The sequence below is a fragment of the Leptodactylus fuscus genome, chromosome 10 (genome assembly GCF_031893055.1).
Source record: "Leptodactylus fuscus isolate aLepFus1 chromosome 10, aLepFus1.hap2, whole genome shotgun sequence".
NCBI classification, from domain to species: Eukaryota; Metazoa; Chordata; class Amphibia; order Anura; family Leptodactylidae; genus Leptodactylus; species Leptodactylus fuscus.
This window is the reverse complement of record NC_134274.1, coordinates 9,592,181-9,612,860: the sequence shown is the minus strand read 5'-3', so window position 1 is coordinate 9,612,860 and position 20,680 is coordinate 9,592,181. Positions and strand designations below refer to the sequence as shown.

The window sequence follows — 20,680 nt, the reverse complement described above, 5'->3', positions numbered from 1 at the left end:
ACCACAGCGCCAGGACATTGCTGGAGCCAGGTAAGCAAAGACTAGCAGTAGGAAATAACAAATACTGTACACAGGCATGTAAAACCATACACACAACGTCTATACTAATAAACTGCAAAACTATATACTAAAGGTGTTATCGCATGTATAAATATAGGCAATTATATATATCCAGTCCTGGTCTAAATCAATCCTCCCGAACCAGTGGTGTCCCATTGTAACCAATGACCATAGCTAGTTGTCCCAGTGCAATGTATTCACCATGTACTTTACTATATTCCTGGCATCTTAGATCCCTAAAGCTGTGCAGGACCTGAACAGGGAGTCAAAAGGAAGTGTATGCAAAGAAGTGTATCCCTGTATCACTTGGCAGGCTCCAGGCATCGTATATACAGAGGTGTCTATTACTGAACCTGTCCCTTGTACTTAAATGGGCTAAACTGCAGTACCAGGCACAGCCACATATAGGGTCGAACACTGTGCTTGGATAAGATAAGACTGTGGTGCACACTTGAGCTCCTTGGCTGCTTCTTACCACTAATCTAATCTTGATAACTGATCCTTCCAATAACGCTTCATTGTCTTCATCACTACGGACATGACTGTTCTTGTGTTCACCACTTTTTATGTCAGCATGTTATCTGTCATTTCGGTAGGGGGCAATTTTGCACAAATGGCACTTAAAAAAGTCTCAGACCCACGACTTGCAACTTTGTTATGGCCGTTTTCTGGTGTATAGATGTCCGCTGAATGTTCATGAGCTGATAGATGTTCACCTTGGCTGCTTCTTCCACCGTACGCATGAGTCCTCTTCTTGGCCAAGTGTGCATGTGTCCTCAACAGGGAGAGTGGAGTAACTCTAACTCAGACAGTGACTTACGTTCCCTTACAACACAACATATGTTGACATCCAAGAGCCTGAACCTTCTTTTCCCCAATATTCACCATGGGAGGAAATCAGGGCACCACCATTTACTTGAGATGGTTGGCCATTCCTTCCAGAATTGGCAGGTTCGTCCAATGTTAATCTAATGTGTATGGCCACCTTTAGATAAACCCATTATGACAGGTGGCATCTAAGAGTCATGCAAATATGGCTGTAAACATGTACGGGAGTATAAACCTTCCAGCATAAGCTGTCTATAGACACGTTCATCTATAGCGTGACTCAGCCGGATCCCATCCCAAATATGATTCATTTCCAGTATTATGTAGTTGGGTGTGGACGAGAAGGGTGAAATACTGGTCACATCTCCACATCAGCATATGGAAGCTGGACATTCATGCCCAAAGAGTAGGAAGGTGGAGACGGAGAAGTTTTGATAGTTGGGTCAGTCTGAGTAGAGGTCCAGGGATAAGGGGTAGAGCCCATATTTAACCCTACACTGCGCTCCAGCATACGTATCTCAGGAGCATTAGTCTACGGAATAGGATCACTGTGGTTTCGAAGCCATTTGGATGTCAATGTTCATCGTGTGATATGACTTGTGTTCAGCACTTCTTGCTTATTTATGTGAGTACGTAAAATATATATTCACTTACAGTTATTGAATGTCTTCACTACACGCTCTGTCTGTTTTCGAGAATTGTGCCTTGGGTGTCTTATGTCTGAATTCTACTATACTTGAAACGCATTAAAGTCACATATTGAATCCTCAGCTTTTCTGGTGTCTTGTTGGCTCGTTCTGGACAATGACTATAGACTCGCCGGGGGGGCTTTGCAAAAATTGATCTGCTTGAAATATTCCCCTATACCATGTTGGAAGAAGACTGGAGCATGAGAAGAGGTCAAGAGCAGCCACATACGACTTCAGAATGAACAACCTGCAGTTAATAAGTATTGCAGAGGTTATCCAGTCTTCTATCTTTTTGATGCCGCAGTAAATAGTGACTGCAGCATCTAAGGGGTTAACAGTGCAGAATCTTCGGCTGTAAATGGTGCAGGCACAACCCATGCCTTCCACTGTACATCCCATTACCTCCTATAGTGGTAAGAACATGACTAGGATAGAATGGGATGCCCTTTTTCGGGAAGGGGTTAATATTCACAATCACCGTGGGGCTCCATGGCCTTGATAAAAGCTTTTATATGGTCAATGAACTCCTTGGTGACTTTGAGTCCTCTCATTTACGGTAAGGGTACATTATCCCACCCCCATATATTTATCAGCACCCGTCCTTTCCTAATGGCGTCTAAAATCTGATGCAACCAACCAGTACATTTCCTATTTCCATTCACTGCCATTTTTAATGATGTGTGTACATAATATATGAGACAGCAGGAGCCCTTGGGATATCAGTTTTTTTTTTTCCAGCGCTTCCCTACCTGACAAACATGGCATAAATCATCCGGCGGGAATCTCATGATGAGTAAGTTTATATGCCCTGCTAATGTGAGATCAAGCCTGTGGGTACTAATCCGGGGTCTGCATCGCTAGAAGGGCACGGCTAATTCTAGAAGTATTTAGTGGCGATGCATCATACTGTAACCGTTACATCTTACTTTATGTGCAATGGATACCGCCAGCTACAAGTCTAAAAATGCTAATGTTATCACACCCGACAGATTCTTCTTTTCCGTTTGCATCACATTTCATTCATATTCTCTTAAATTAGAGAGCGGTGTTTGTAGCCGAGGCCTGAAAGAGACACGTGGCACCGGATACCATAGAAATTGCACGGGGTCAATTACTTTCTATTAAGAATATTCAGCCAAGATAAAATGTCACGTCATGGTTAAAATCTACATAAAATGTTGACTAACTAGCAATTTTTTTTGCTTTTCTGTATTTGTTCCAGTTTTGAGTCATTTTTAGGTCATTTTTCTCTATGTATGCAACTGCTGTCAAAATTCTACTGGTTGACCTTGGTAACAGACTACAGATAAGTACTTCCTGTTGACAGTCAGGTGACCTGTAACTATAATCTAAGCTCCCACAATGTAGTACTACCTGGTAACTGGAAACTAGCTAAATTCTGAATGTATCTTTCGATATTGATGGGAGAGACAACGGTGATAAGGATCTCACCAAAACTCCTTTTAGAGGACTTGTTACAAATACATTGATAATAAGGTTGGAAAAAGACACAATGGACAAGTTCATGCTATAAAACAACCACGTTGATCCAGAGGAAGCCAAAAAAATTCACGAGGCTGATGCCAATTGCCCCATATTAGGGAGGAAAAAAAAATCCCTTCCAATTCCAAATTGGACTAAATCTCTGGATCAACGTTGCATCCCAAAATATTAGCCTAGGGTATGGTAAAGCCTTTATACTTCTGCTTGTCCAGATTGGCACCATCTATATCTGAATAAGCTCGAGTTGAACTCCAGGTAATAAAATATGATGTATAGTTTTATTTCTCTTGCACTTGATTTACTGGGGGTTTCATGCCAAGGTTTCTAGAATGTTCTTTACATTGTGTAACTAAAGCCATCCATTACTAGTAAAGACCTTCCTCAGTTCTTGCAACTCCTGCTCCGTCAGTGGTACAAGGGGTGAACGGCAATTGCCTCCATGGTACCCAAACCACTCCATGGTCTGCTTCAATCCTGGGATCCCAAACCTGCGTGTCACCTGGGAAAAAAAGAAGAAGAAGAGGAGGAACATTTTAAAAAAAGTTCTTATTTTGGTTTTAACACTTCTATAATACGCCATATGATCCTGGGGCCGATTTTCAGTTGTCTACGTTCATATACATAGTTGCTTCAAAATTCTACTAGTTGCCCTTGGAAATAGACAACAGTTGAGCTCCACACTGTTGTCAGACATGAGACCAGTGGCGTAACTAGGAATGGTGGGGCCCCATGGCAAACTTTTGACATGGCGCCCCCCCCTACCGACACCGAAGACCTCGACTGACCCCCTCCTCCGCATTCCTGCACGCTCTATTATGTCCCTCAGTGGCCCCTGCACACAGTATTATGTCCCCATAGTGGCCCCTGCACACAGTATTATGTCCCTCAGTGGCCCCTGCACACACTATTATGTCCCTCAGTGGCCCCTGCACACAGTATTATGTCCCCATAGTGGCCCCTGCACACAGTATTATCCCCCATAGTGGCCCCTGCACACAGTATTATCCCCCATAGTGGCCCCTGCACACACTATTATGTCCATAGTGGCCCCTGCACATAGTATTATGTCCCATAGTGGCCCCTGCACACAGTATTATGTCCCATAGTGGCCCCTGCACATAGTATTATGTCCAATAGTGGCCCCTGCACACAGTATTATGTCCCATAGTGGCCCCTGCACACACTATTATGTCCCATAGTGGCCCCTGCACACAGTATTATGTCCCTTAGTTGCCCCTGCACACAGTATTATGCTCCACTGTGGACACCCATAAACAATTATTATACTCTGGGGTCTTTTCACACCCCAGAGTATAATAATCGGAGACCCAGGGGAATAAAAACATAAAAAACTACTGTTGTTTACCTGTCCCCCGGCTCCTATGCTGTCGGCCTCCGCTGTAGTCCTTCTTCAATGACGTCGGATGTCACATGACCCTGGACATAGGCCAGGTTCATGAGACGTCAGACAACTAGGCTTGAGGCCTGCCTGGAACGTGGAGAGGTAAGTAACAGTGGTTTTTTTTTATGTTTCTTACCTCTTCTGGGCCTCCGATCATTATACTCGGGGGTCTGCGAAGACCCCCAAGTATAATAATAGTGTTTGTGGGGCCCGCAGTGTCACTAACCAATCCCGGCCCAGCCAGGATCGGTAAGTGAATAGGGCCCTTAATGGCCTATTAAACGGCCTATAAAAAAAAAAAAAAACGCAGAGGTAGCGGCTGTCACCGGGCCCCCTAATGTCCCGGGCCCTGTGGCAGCTGCTACCACGGTAGTTACGCCACTGCATGAGCCCCAACACCTGAGCACAGTTTTATCACACCTGAGCTCCCACAATGCTGCCTTCTAGTAACAGGAATCCTGCAGAATTCAGAATTTAGCATTATGTAACTCCAATGACCATCAGATTGTTCACAAAGTTAGGTTTTATGCAGACGCATACAGTGAGATGCTTTCTAAGAGCGCAGTGCCCCTTCAATACGTTCCCTGTTATGTAATACACTACAATACGGAATGCGAAGTGTCCATTAAGTGGCCGACCTTCTAGACATACGCCATTGCTTCCGTGAATTACATTCAGTCATGTCCTATAAATACTCAGAGAAGTGACTTATGATTGGTGGGGGGCTATATGTCTGAGATTTATGGAGGGTACATTATGTCTACACTCCTGTCACTTTAATGTCAGGTCACTGGGTGCTGCATAATAGACCTCCTCATGTTCAACACCTCATGACATGCTAACAGCTGTCCTTCCATGTTTCCAATAAGTAAAACTTTACTGCCGTACATGGTAGTGTGTCACCAGAACCCAGCAGATCAGGTTGGGGTCACCAGGTTTGGGTTTGTTGCTGCCTCTGTTGCCAAGATGTTGCCATTTTTGCCAATATACAAATGAGCTCATTGGAGCGATGGCAATGCCCATATTGTTCCAAAGAGTTCATTTTCATATTGACAAAACATGCAATATTTTGGCAATGGAAGCAACGTTTGATTTAGTTGACCCTAACCTATCCGTCTGCAGGACTGTGTTGATCTGTCCTGGTGGCGGAATCCCTTTAAGACATTTTCTTTTTTGGCTGCAGTCTATACTGGACTCCAGAGCTGCACTCTTAATTCTGCAAAATTGCAAAACGCTATTTCTATTTTGCAGATAAAAAGATAGTATAGTACATATTGTAGATTTTGTACATTCGCTACTTTAAAAGTGGGGAAAGACTAAAAAGTCGTATTTTTGCTCAAACGCCTCATGCGCCAGAAAATAAGTGCAACCCCTTCTATAAACGGCCCCCAAAGAGTCACCTAATAATTGTGTGATGTATCCAAAAGCACCCAAGTCTCCAATGAGGAATAGAAAGCAACCAACATTGATACTAGAGGCTTGCTACATAAGTGATTGATTTATTTGTACACTATACTATTGCGGGATGAGGATTTACACTAGGTGTAAAGATAAACTGGACACTAGAAATCCCCGTTTGGACACAACGTTCCGGGTGTAATGTAAATTCTAATAAAACATGGAGAAAGTTATCCTGTGCTGCAATTACTAATCCCTGTTCTGGCTCTTCCTTCCCTTTCCGAAGATTCATTGACCCTGGCAGGTTTGCCAGATCTTCCTTGAACAAGCAGAATACTCCGGCTACATTATATTACCTGGATGGCTGCCAGTAGGACAGCTGCACATCCCATTACTTAAAGAAATGCCAGCTGTGCGGCCAACTGGGCTCCGTCCTGGTTCTAGGAGAGGTCCTGTCTGGTGTTTTCTTACCGAGCATCAGATATACAGATATGAAAATGTCTAAGGTTGTAGAAGACGTAAACCAAAGCGCTATCGGAGAGGAGACGCTAGTCTGCATTTCTTAATGGCAAGTGTCTAGTGATAAAATTAGGGTTTGGCGTATATGGGACTTGATATTACACATGACATTTTTATTTTTCCCCAATATTACCGCTTCTAATCTGATACAGTTTCTAAAAATATTTGAGATTTGCAACTTATGTATTAAAAGGGAGTATCTAAGACTGCAATATTAATGGCCGATCTGACGGACAAACCCTTCTGACAATAAAAGGACAAAAAAATTGTCACTAGGGGTGAGATATATTGAGCAGTTAAAATTCACATAACTTTTTATGTTCAATATGGCCACGGTGCAAACACTGCACATACAGGTAACATACTTACCGCAGCATTTGGTTCTATTAATCGATACTGCAGCTTCTTTGCCTCCTGCCATTGTCCACTGATGCACAATCTCTCCAGTTCGCAGAGTTGGGTACCAAGAACATTAGCAAGAGCACAGACCCCTCCAACTGCACCTGTAGAGACAGAAAGAGTAAGCGCCATGGGTACTGGGATGTTACACTTAGGGTGCATGCACACTACGTAACGCCGGGCGTGTATGAGAGCCGTACACGCCGGCATTACGGCAGACTGCCGAACACTTCCCATTCACTTCAATGGGAGCGCTCGTAACAGCGGCGTTTACGAGCGCTCCCATTGAAGTGAATGGGAAGTGTTCGGCAGCCCTGCTGTAACACCGGCGTGTACGGCTCTCATACACGCCCGGCGTTACGTAGTGTGCATGCACCCTAAAGGAGAAAAATGTTAAATAAAAACAGTTCTCTTGAAAAATGGAAGAAGATCGTGAGGTTATAAGGCATCCGACTATTCTATCCTATTCTATCCTATCCTATCCTATCCTACTAATATTATAAATGTGAAAGTTTGGATGTTAGTCAATAACGCAAGATAGATTGTAACCTCGATTAAAACATAGGCTACTTTTTATCCCGGTAAATGACAAGGCTTCACGACTGTTATGAATTTATGTTCACATACTATATTACACTGCTCCTGCAGCAGCTTATCTCAGGTCCCAGGTCTGTTATCTCTCTGTGTAAACACACGCTAACCCTCTGTGGATTGTGTACACACCTTTGCATATTATCTGATCTGCTCCAGGCAGTGCTGACAAACTGACATGGGCAAACACCTTTAATCCAAATTGGCAGATTGCCAATTTTAAACATGCCTGGAAAAAGAAAATGTAATTTGTCGCAAACAACGAGAGCTATGAAGGTAGCCAAAGGTCACAGAGTTCTCCTCAAGCGGAGCTGAGAGAGATCATCGACACCAACAACACACTCATTATATGGCTTCCCAGCGAGCTGCTGAGATGCCGAAACAATCATGGGCACAGCGCAAAGAACAAGTTCAGCGGTAGGCCAACATGACAGCTGCCGAAACGCCGGAGCAGGCGGATCATCGACACCAACAGCACACTCATTATATGGCTTCCCAGCGAGATGCTGAGATGCTGGAACAATCACATGCACAGTGCGAGAAACAAGTTCAGTGGCAGGCCAGCTTAAGAGCTGCCGAAACACCGGAGCATGCGGATCATCAACGCCAACAACATGCTCATTATATGGCTTCCCAGAGAGCTGCTGAGATGCTGGAACAATCACGGGCACAGCACGAGGAACGAGTTCAGCGGCAGGCCAGCTTGAGAGCTGCTGAAACACCGGAGCATGCGGATCATCAGCACCAACAAAGTCGCTCATTATATGACGTCCCAGCGAGCTGTTGAGATGCCGGAACAATCACAGACACGGTGCGAGGAACAAGTTCAGCAGCAGGACAGCTTAAGGGTGCATTCACACTACGTTTCCTGAAGCTTATTCTGAACGTAAAACACGTTCAGAATAAGCGGTGTATAAAGCAGCTCCATTCATTTCTATGGGAGCGGGGATACGAGCGCTCCCCATAGAAATGAATGGGCTGCTTCTTTCACTCCGTGCAGTCCCATTGAAGTGAATGGGGAGTGCCGGCGTGTACGCTCCGGCATGAGCAGAGCTTGCCGTATACGCCGGCACTCCCCATTCACTTCAATGGGACTGCACGGAGTGAAAGAAGCAGCCCATTCATTTCTATGGGGAGCGCTCGTATCCCCGCTCCCATAGAAATGAATGGAGCTGCTTTATACACCGCTTATTCTGAACGTGTTTTACGTTCAGAATAAGCTAGCGTTTACTCAGTGTGAATTCACCCTAAGAGCTGCCAAAACGCCGGAGCAGGCAAACCATCGACAATTTGCTGAATATAGGCAGATCATTGATGCCAACAACCCGCAGATGAAGTCGCGGGCAGAGGCTAGTGGGTATATAATAAAATTTTCAAGCAGCAGTAGTTCAGTTTAGTGAAAAATTAATCAAACATTATTCACTCCTCAAAGGAATATTAAGGCATATACATAAGTACATAACTACTATAAATACTGCATCCTACGTACAAAAATATAACAACCATGATACTGTCTCCTGCGTACTGTCTCCATTCTTGTACATAGAAACAGTATTATAGTAGTTATATTCTTGTACATAAGAGCAGTATTATAGTAGTTTATATTTTTGTACATAGGCAGCAGTATTATACAAGAATATACTATAATACTGCTCCTATGTATAAGAATATAACTACTATAATACTACTCCTATGTACAAGAATATAACTACTATAATACTACTCCTATGTACAAGAATATAACTACTATAATACTGCTCCTATGTATAAGAATATAACTACTATAATACTACTCCTATGTACAAGAATATAACTACTATAATACTACTCCTATGTACAAGAATATAACTACTATAATACTATTCCTATGTACAAGAATATAACTACTATAATACTGCTCCTATATACAAGAATATAACTACTATAATACTGCCTCCTCTGTACAAGAATATAACTACTATAATACTGCTCCTATGTACAAGAATATAACTACTATAATACTACTCCTATGTACAAGAATATAACTACTATAATACTACTCCTATGTACAAGAATATAACTACTATAATACTGCCTCCTCTGTACAAGAATATAACTACTATAATACTACTCCTATGTACAAGAATATAACTACTATAATACTACTCCTATGTACAAGAATATAACTACTATAATACTGCTCCTATGTACAAGAATATAACTACTATAATACTACCTCCTATGTACAAGAATATAACTACTATAATACTACTCCTATGTACAAGAATATAACTACTATAATACTACCTCCTATGTACAAGAATATAACTAATACTGCTCCTATGTACAAGAATATAACTACTATAATACTACTCCTATGTACAAGAATATAACTACTATAATACTACCTCCTATGTACAAGAATATAACTACTATAATACTACTCCTATGTACAAGAATATAACTACTATAATACTACCTCCTATGTGCAAGAATATAACTAATACTGCTCCTATGTACAAGAATATAACTACTATAATACTACTCCTATGTACAAGAATATAACTACTATAATACTACCTCCTATGTACAAGAATATAACTACTATAATACTGCCTCCTCTGTACAAGAATATAACTACTATAATATTGCTCCTATATACAAGAATATAACTACTATAATACTGCTCCTATACACATGAATATAACTACTACAATTTACCACTACTGAAGGATACGCCGTCCCTTTAAACAAAAATAAAACTGCTTGAAAAAAAAAAATTAAGACAAAGTAATGACCTGAGGATCTGATCTTAGCCAATGTGGAAGTTACTGAGCCAAATGCAAATTCTGACTCATGAAATGGCAATGTTCTGTAATAACCTGAAAAATGCATTACTGACTTTTAGTGAAATCTACGTCACGTAAATTGCCGAAACTTACACAATGCTTTTAAAAATTTACTATGCAGTTAATGGAGTCTGTATTATGGCCGGCATTATTAGAGTCTGTCTGAACATAACAGAAGCAATGATATTGTGTAGAAGATGAGCTGATCATTAGCTCCGCTTCATTACACATAATTGCAGGGCTGAAGGGGCAGCCTTGTGGATTTCATCCCGATTCTACAGAGAGGAGAGCAAATAGCTTAACTCCATGCCGAGCAATCACAAACTTTCTTGCCAACTGCTGGAAACAAAAGAGCATCGTGTAATGTACTGCACAAGAGAACATGCCGGCTTATATACAATCACACAAGGGCTTGGACTGACCCACAGAGAAGCATGTGAATCCCCTGGTGGGCCCCTGGGGCCCTGGCGGTCTAACCCCTGCTAGAATAATGCATGCCATTGTACGCTCACTGCACTATATACAGATAGACGCAGTATACTGCCTATGTGCCCATGTAATAAACTGGGTAGAACAGTTCTCAAACCACCCAGTTTATTATATATAAATGCAATGTTGAGATGACAACTGGCACAGGGGCAGACTGGCCACTGTCCTCCTTCCTTTACTATAATACTGACTCCTATGTAGAAGAATATAACTACTATAATACTACTCCTATGTAGAAGAATATAACTACTATAATACTACTCCTATGTACAAGAATATAACTACTATAATACTACTCCTATGTACAAGAATATAACTACTATAATACTACTCCTATGTACAAGAATATAACTACTATAATACTACTCCTATGTACAAGAATATAACTACTATAATACTACTCCTATGTACAAGAATATAACTACTATAATACTACTCCTATGTACAAGAATATAACTACTATAATACTGCCCCTATGTACAAGAATATAACTACTATAATACTGCCCCCTATGTACAGAATATACCTACTATAATACTACTCCTATGTACAAGAATATAACTACTAGAATACTACTCCTATGTACAAGAATATAACTACTATAATACTGCTCCTATGTACAAGGATATAACTACTATAATACTACCTCCTATGTACAAGAATATAACTACTATAATACTACTCCTATGTACAAGAATATAACTACTATAATACTGCTCCTATGTACAAGAATATAACTACTATAATACTACTCCTATGTACAAGAATATAACTACTATAATACTACCTCCTATGTACAAGAATATAACTACTATAATACTGCTCCTATGTACAAGAATATAACTACTATAATACGGCTCCTATGTACAAGAATATAACTACTATAATACTACTCCTATGTACAAGAATATAACTACTATAATACTACTCCTATGTACAAGAATATAACTACTATAATACTGCTCCTATGTACAAGAATATAACTACTATAATACGGCTCCTATGTACAAGAATATAACTACTATAATACTGCTCCTATGTACAAGAATATAACTACTATAATACTGCCCCTATGTACAAGAATATAACTACTATAATACTGCTCCTATGTACAAGAATATAACTAATATAATACTGCTCCTATGTACAAGGATATAACTATTATAATACTACCTCCTATGTACAAGAATATAACTACTATAATACTGCTCCTATGTACAAGGATATAACTACTATAATACTACCTCCTATGTACAAGGATATAACTACTATAATACTACTCCTATGTACAAGAATATAACTACTATAATACTACTCCTATGTACAAGAATATAACTACTATAATACTACTCCTATGTACAAGAATATAACTACCTTAATACTACCTCCTATGTACAAGAATATAACTACTATAATACTGCTCCTATGTACAAGAATATAACTACTATAATACTACCTCCTATGTACAAGAATATAACTACTATAATACTGCTCCTATGTACAAGAATATAACTACTATAATACGGCTCCTATGTACAAGAATATAACTACTATAATACTACTCCTATGTACAAGAATATAACTACTATAATACTGCTCCTATGTACAAGAATATAACTACTATAATACTGCTCCTATGTACAAGAATATAACTACTATAATACTACCTCCTATGTACAAGAATATAACTACTATAATACTGCTCCTATGTACAAGAATATAACTACTATAATACTGCTCCTATGTACAAGAATATAACTACTATAATACTGCCCCTATGTACAAGAATATAACTACTATAATACTGCTCCTATGTACAAGAATATAACTAATATAATACTGCTCCTATGTACAAGGATATAACTATTATAATACTACCTCCTATGTACAAGAATATAACTACTATAATACTACTCCTATGTACAAGAATATAACTACTATAATACTACTCCTATGTACAAGAATATAACTACTATAATACTACTCCTATGTACAAGAATATAACTACTATAATACTACTCCTATGTACAAGAATATAACTACTATAATACTACTCCTATGTACAAGAATATAACTACTATAATACTACCTCCTATGAACAAGAATATAACTACTATAATACTGCTCCTATGTACAAGAATATAACTACTATAATACTGCTCCTATGTACAAGAATATAACTACTATAATACTGCCCCTATGTACAAGAATATAACTAATATAATACTGCTCCTATGTACAAGGATATAACTATTATAATACTACTCCTATGTACAAGAATATAACTACTATAATACTGCTCCTATGTACAAGAATATAACTACTATAATACTACTCCTATGTACAAGAATATAACTACTATAATACTACCTCCTATGAACAAGAATATAACTACTATAATACTACTCCTATGTACAAGAATATAACTACTATAATACTGCTCCTATGTACAAGGATATAACTACTATAATACTACCTCCTATGTACAAGGATATAACTACTATAATACTACTCCTATGTACAAGAATATAACCACTATAATACTACCTCCTATGTACAAGAATATAACTACTATAATACTACTTCCTATGTACAAGAATATAACTACTATAATATTACTCCTATGTACAAGAATATAACTACTATAATACTAGTCCTATATACAAGAATATAACTACTATAATACTATTCCTATGTACAAGAATATAACTACTATAATGCTCTTTCAGTCAGTACATACACTCCTATTGTGACTCTAGATGAATGTGACAACCTAGAGGCCGCCATCTCCTAGTATGTGTTATGCCGCTGCTGGTAGTATAGAGGTGACCCTGATGTTTACAAGCTGTGAATATGACTACACAGATTCCATTCTTCGGATAGTATGCCCACATGTTCCTCTGACATTGTGTCTCCTGGAATTTGTGTAAGATCACTTGCTCAGAGTTGGTTACAAACTTCTACAACGCCATTCTTACAATGTCTCTGGAGACTTTCGGGGAACATCAAGTTCTGCTATTTGCAGCAGTGTCAGAGTAACATCAAGGTTTCGATGCTGGAGAATCCGGCTGTGAAATGCGTTTCGGCTCCTACCGTCTGCACATTCCCTTTTTACATATTCTGGGTGTTTTATTCCTCCGCTTCTAGGCTTCAGAGCAGCGTGCAGCGGCGTTCACATCTTTGTACCCTGCCAGCGCCGGATAATAGATATCTGTACATTAAATGTAATTGTCCACCGAGAGGTTTATTACGTTACAGTTTAGAAATATCAGTCCCGATTGAATGCTCAGAGGTCATTTATCAAAAAGTTTTAAGAAAACTGCCAAAAATGGCAATGAGGTGAAAATATCAACCGGCATCAATCTTGTATTTCTCAAGTACCAGGAATATAATAAAAGCTAACATGAAGAACTAGCTAAATCTGAACCCTTTACTGCCCTAGACCACCAGGGAATATACACTAGATCTGAACCGTTTACTGCCCTAGACCACCAGGGAATATACACTAGATCTTAATCCTTTACTGCCCTAGACCACCAGGGAATATACACTAGATCTGAACCCTTTACTGCCCTAGACCACCAGGGAATATACACTAGATCTTAATCCTTTACTGCCCTAGACCACCAGGGAATATACACTAGATCTTAATCCTTTACTACCCTAGACCACTAGGGAATATACACTAGATCTTAACCCTTTACTACCCTAGACCACCAGAGAATATACACTAGATCTTAATCCTTTACTGCCCTAGACCACTAGGGAATATACACTAGATCTTAATCCTTTACTGCCCTAGACCACCAGGGAATATACACTAGATCTTAATCCTTTACTGCCCTAGACCACCAGGGAATATACACTAGATCTTAATCCTTTACTGCCCTAGACACCAGGGAATATACACTAGATCTTAATCCTTTACTGCCCTAGACCACCAGAGAATATACACTAGATCTTAATCCTTTACTGCCCTAGACCACTAGGGAATATACACTAGATCTTAATCCTTTACTGCCCTAGACCACTAGGGAATATACACTAAATCTGAACCCTTTACTGTCCTAGACCACCAGGGAATATAACTAGAAGTTTCTTCACTGCCCTAGACCACCAGCGAATGTAACCATACCATAGGTTTTTCACCCCAGGGTGTACTTATCATGGTGGAGACCACTCTCCCTCCCCTGCATGGCGTTTATCCTTATCTGAAGAAGAGATGGACGCCAGGCAGGGGCGTAACTAAAGGCTCATGGACCCTGGTGCAAAAGCTCAACTTGGGGCCCCTATGCAATTTCCCCTTCAACTAACAGCCATTATCAAGGGTACATCTTAGCCACATATATTTTCTTTTCGTTTTTCTTACTGGGCCCAGACAACCATAAAGACTTCAAAACACACACGCTTCCCATCCCCTGTCAGTGCCTTCACAAAGTAACTGTATCCTATTCTGTGCCACAGCCTCCACAGAATCGCTCCTTCACTCAACACTGCTATATTGGGAATTAATAGGTTAATTTTCTCTTTCTGACAGTGGAAGGCTGTGTATCATAAATCTTCCTCCCCATCTTACTCCGGTGCACCAGAGGGAATAAATTTACAATGTGCCTAGTACCAGATATCAAAGGAGATCAGAAAGGAGAGTAAGATGGGGAAGAAGACTTATGATACACAGCCTTCCACTGTCAGAAATCTATTAATTCCCAATATAGCAGTGTTTAGTGAAGGAGCAGGGAAGTTAAACCAACCTGTTGGCCCCTCTGGATTATGGGCTTTGTTGCATTTGCACCCAATGTGAACATTATAGTTATCCAGTGCTCACGGGCCCCCCCTAAGGCTAAAGTATTTGAGATAAAGTTCCTTACCCCAAGCTGACCCCCAGTTGGCAGCCTCCATAAGTAAAAGAAAAAGTTAGAATTTTGATAACACTGAGCTGCTACAACAAAAAAGAAAAAGAGAGAACAAATGTGAGAAAATCACCATATGGCTAAATGTTCTGAAAGAGCGCGAGCACCAGGTGATGTACGGTGCGCTATTCCCAGAAGAGAGAGATGTTTCCAAGTGTACTTGCGACTGCAGATTCTATTAAGAAGCTTTATATTGCGCAGCACTTAATTCTGCCCTAGTTTTACCAGAAACAAACAAAAAAAAACAAAAACAGGAACCCATTAAATATTTCAGAAAAAGCTGTAACATCTCATAACACGGACATCGATCCACAAAATTATCGCAACATTATTGCAACCCTGTACGTTCCATTATGTCTTTTCAGGGTGTTGACCTCCTGAAACACACTGTGTTTCTGGGTGATCCTTCTCCATCTACATTTCGTTTAGTCCTTTCATACACCTCCAAAGTTATACCACTCCTGAAATACTCTGTGCTGCAGGAGGGCCATCTAATCTCTATTGGATTTCCATCAATTCACAGCACTATATTAGTTCACAAGTCACTTTCTCCATACAAAATCAACACTCTTCTCCTGCTATTGAGACCAATCCTCAAATCATGGCCATCCCACTTAAAAAAAAAAACCAAAAAAAAAACCAATCAGCTTATTTCTAGAAACAGCGCCACCCCTGTCCATAGGCTGTGCTTGGTATTACAGATTTCCCCAATGCGAGTAAATAAGATCCATATTTCTATGAGAAAAGAAGACTGTTAACATAGGTTATGATCAAAACATAGAGACTGGATACAAAAATCCGCCAAAATACACATATTTAGGTTTTTGATACTACTAATAATAGCTGAAAAACTAAATTTCTGACTATTCTTACCAACTGCGTACCCAGCCAGGAGGAAGCCTGCAGAGCCAGATAACACCTGGAAGCCCAAGTGCTGAGTTTTGTGAATTATAAGCCCAATTCGTGTGACCTGAAACATAAATAGAAGAATGATGATGTCATAGATCCCAATAAATTAGTGATGACCTCACTCTCCTCAATGTGTGACACTTATTTTCAGGTTGCATTAAGGGACTATTTTTAGGTGCCGAGTATGTGGCAGTATTATATTCAGGATGCAGAGTGTGTTGCACTATTATTTGAAGGTGGCATTATGGGATTCTTTTTAGGTGTAGCATGTATGGCAGTATTTTATTCAGAAGCCAGAGTGTGTTGCACTATTATTTGAAGATGGCATTATGGGATTCTTTTTAGGTGTAGCATGTATGGCAGTAGTATATTCAGGGGCAGAGTGTGTGACACTGTTATTTTCAGGTTGCATTATAGGGCTAGTTTTAGGTGCTGAGTATGTAGCAGTATTATATTCAGGGGTAGAGTGTGTGAGGGTGCATTCACACAGAGTAACGTACCGAGTGATATGGCACGTATACGGCGTGTGAGACTTTGCGCGCCGTAAAAGCTCCCATTGAGATCACGGCCGCAAAATAACGCGGCGTATACGATCCAGGCTCCCATTGAAATCAATGGGAGCTTTTACAGCGCTCAAAGTCTCACACGCCGTATACGTGCCACATCACGCGGCACGTTACTCCGTGTGAATGCACCCTGACACTGTTATTTTCAGGTAGCATTATGGGATTATTTTTAGGTGTAGCATGTATGGCAGTATTATATTCAGGGGCAGAGTGTGCGGCACTATTATTTATAGTGAGCACCGTGTGTGGCATTGGGAGGAGCGAGTCTTAATATAGAGGTTAAGGATAGGAGGCACTAAAAACATATGTACAGCAAACCCTCTCTAAACAAGTCATGGCCGGGAGAAGTTGTCATGGAGGTCCGGGCGAGAAAAAAACAGAAACAGAACTTAACTAAAATTTGACCCAGATCACATAATACCCCAAACAGATATTCTGACCTGTTAGTGACTTACATCTCCTCCGCTATCTTTGATCCCTATGATGTTGGGGTGCTCAGCCAAAGCCACAATAGCATCCACAGGTAGATCCAGCCCTGTGTTCCCAGGAACACTATAGAGGATAACGGGGACAGGAGAAGAGTCTGCAACCTTAAATTAAGAAATGTGATGAAGTCTGGCAAGCACATAACAGGAACATACCTGCCCTCATATGACCTCCAGTCACTATTCGGAGTAGGATACCTTCGTGTAATGATGGATCAGAGCAGAGCTGGTCATTCTGCCTCGATAGTAGCATGGTGTCACCACAAGGACAGCCTCGGCCCCGGCCTCGCCCATCTGACGGCTCATCTCTATAGTGGCCTGTGTAGCTTCAAACAGTACAAGAAAATTGCTTATAAAAATAGCATTCAATGATAACTGGAACCTAGTAATATAACGGTAATGTCATGTCTTACAAGGGTCACTGCCGGAACCCTCAGCAATTATCTGTAATCTGAAGGACAACTTGGTAGTAGGTGTTTAGTTTCCCTGCAGTGCCCCCATAGGAGAAGAGAGGCATTACAGAATGTCCACTGAAATCAGTTGTCTGTTTATGTATTGCACAAAGCCGGGTCCTCTCCCCCTTGACTGTAGCACTGTATACACCGGGGTCCTGAATAGCCATAATAGCCTTACCCATAATGACCAGCCAGCCATGGTTTTATATACAGGTCATTGCATCCATATAAATGTGCGGTTATGGAGGACTAGGAGGGAGGTTATGGAGGTACCGTGGCAGAAACTATGATGGGCGCACTGTGGGTATCACTATGATCAGACCAGTGAGCATTGCATATATCCAGCTATAAACATATAAAGGGTATATATTAAATATCACACAACAGTTATATACAGTCACCTAATTTGAAGCTTCTGGGTCCCAATGCAAAATTTGCAATGGGGTCCCCACTTATCATGTGCTATCTATATGACTGGTGCTTTCTTATTCTACAGAGGCCTTTGGGCCCCCCTGAGGCTCCAGGGCCCGGTAGTGATTTCTATGCCCCTTACTGTAGCTATTGTGATACATACATTCACATCCTGATCCGGCTATGAGGATCTTCTCCTTCGGGAGCTTCTGTCGGACCCTGTGCACCACCTCCAGTCTCTCCTCCCTGCTCAAATAAGCATACTCTCCATTTGACCCTTGGACAACTATGCCTGCAAAAAAAGGAAGATCTGCCAGATCAGTCACATTTGACCAGTTTTCAGCTTATCCGCAAATTTCCAGGAGGAATAACAGAGGGACATGAAGCAGGGGTATGAAAAATGATGCTCCAAAGAGATATATTAGAAGAAATGAGCGCTCATCGATACATCTATATATTCAATCAGAAAAGATTAATATTGTAATAATATTTACAATTAATAACTGAATCGATACAATGTAAGTCCTAATAGAAGAACCGAGCGATACATTGTTTACCTGCCGACCCCTGTTACAAATATTACATAGGTCCCTTGTAAGAACCTGCAATAGCCTCTAATAGAGGATGGTCAGGAGAAGAGTAGGCATTAGAGTGTATTCACACCTTAACCTTGCCACGACATAACTGCAATGTGTAAATACACTCCTAAGACAGAGTAACTAATAAAAATGTGTCCATCAGAAATCTGACTTACGTGAAATTTTGCCAGGATCCCTAATCTAATTTCTGCTTTTGCAAAGTGATAATGTGATAATCCCAGCCTGCTAAATCCTCATATGTCAGCATGATTCCGCTATGCAATACCTGAAACCGTAGGGGATCTGGGCTGGGATATGTCAGTCACTCATATGATAGTGGGTATTATTATGTGACCATCTGCAGCTTTCATACCCTTTAAGAGGACCTCTCACCACCTCCAACAAGTCCAGCTCTTTGCAAGCCTTTAATAGGAGCCGCTCTACTGGATTTTTTTCTCTAGCCCCCACCATTCCCATGCAATCTATGATGTTGGTTGTGGTGCCTGATATGATATTATAATGTAGCCTAATCCAGACCCCACATACAGGCTCCGGTGTACGCACCTCTGAACGGGATACTTGAGTACTTTTGCAGATTCTCCTCCAGTTTGCCATAGTCCACCTGTTCCCGGTCGTTGAAGGGAGTTGATATAGGAGGGTAAATGCCTGAGATATCCAGAGCCGGCTTTGTAGCCCTGGCCAGACTATGCATAACCCTGGGGGTCCCGGGGCTGCAGACGCCCCTCATACAGACTGGCAGCAGACTTCGGAGCAGCATTTTCTGGTGCAGTATTCTTCAGTGAGTGTCTAGCAGAGGCCAGGAAGGAGTTAATCATTAATAAAGGATTACCGGCCAAATGTGTTACACAAGACATGTTACAGACAAGCAGAACTTCTGCAAACATGGCCGCTGCTTAGTGCTGTGCTGTGCACCTACCTCTCTGTATACAGAAACTACATACCTGCCATGTGCTGGGCCTCACCACACATCAGATCTCCCTGCCGCCCCCTGCTGGTATGCCACATGTACTGATGCAATGCATTCTGGGAAGTGTAGAGACCCTATAGACTGAGTCCTGTTTGTAGTTGATAGGTACAATGCTGTGTGAGCTAAATGCGCATTACATTCGCCATATCCACCTCTGTCGCAAACAAAATGGCAGACAACATAACAGATACTCTGAGGATCCCCATATAGTCAAGTGACGGATCAAAAACAAATATGTGAACGTAGTCTTACTATCCTGATAACTTGTTACAATGTTGCAGGTTAAGCCAAATGTATCAATGTGGATTCCAGACTGTTTATCTTACAGAGCATTGTCTAGACTGGATACAATAGTGGTTTGCAGATGTGATAAGTATTAAGGTATGGGGGCTGCGTTGCGAAACGTTCAGTGGCCTCAGAGCAGACTATCAGTTCACTGTGTATGTAGGACGCGGATATTGTAGTGATTCACCGTCTGTCGCCATTCACACTGTGCTTACCATCCATTCAGTGACTGCAGATACAACCCCGAAGCTATAACACTGCTGAAAGTGTAATGATCGAAACAAAAGTGTAGAAAGTCGGAGACTCAGGATGTAAAATACAAGGGATGGAAGTCTTCTCTTTATACAGTGATGGCGGAGATTCCAAGACATAGAGATGTTGATACAT

The 20,680-nt window shown here is 40.8% G+C and overlaps 1 protein-coding gene across 1 annotated transcript; it reads right to left on the bottom strand.

Annotated features, from left to right (window-relative positions):
- Window positions 1-3,360: 3,360 nt before the first annotated feature.
- Window positions 3,361-19,814, bottom strand: HOGA1 (4-hydroxy-2-oxoglutarate aldolase 1). Its single transcript, XM_075257879.1, has 7 exons — window positions 19,585-19,814; window positions 18,606-18,734; window positions 17,775-17,902; window positions 17,547-17,681; window positions 16,490-16,586; window positions 6,769-6,902; window positions 3,361-3,579 (listed from the first exon to the last, which is right to left on the bottom strand). Exons 1-7 carry the CDS (start codon window positions 19,796-19,798, stop codon window positions 3,430-3,432), a joined length of 987 nt encoding a protein of 328 aa, XP_075113980.1. The 5' UTR covers window positions 19,799-19,814; the 3' UTR covers window positions 3,361-3,429.
- Between the last annotated feature and the right edge of the window lie 866 nt (window positions 19,815-20,680).

Excerpts from the sequence above, each read along its gene's own strand:
- HOGA1 (XM_075257879.1), bottom strand. The coding sequence starts at position 19,798 with ATGCTGCTCCGAAGTCTGCTGCCAGTCTGTATGAGGGGCGTCTGCAGC. Across the intron at positions 16,587-17,546 it reads TCAAAGATAGCGGAGGAGAT|GTCACACGAATTGGGCTTAT; the intron begins GTAAGTCACTAA and ends TTTATGTTTCAG. Across the intron at positions 6,903-16,489 it reads CCTGGCTGGGTACGCAGTTG|GTGCAGTTGGAGGGGTCTGT; the intron begins GTAAGAATAGTC and ends CTGTCTCTACAG.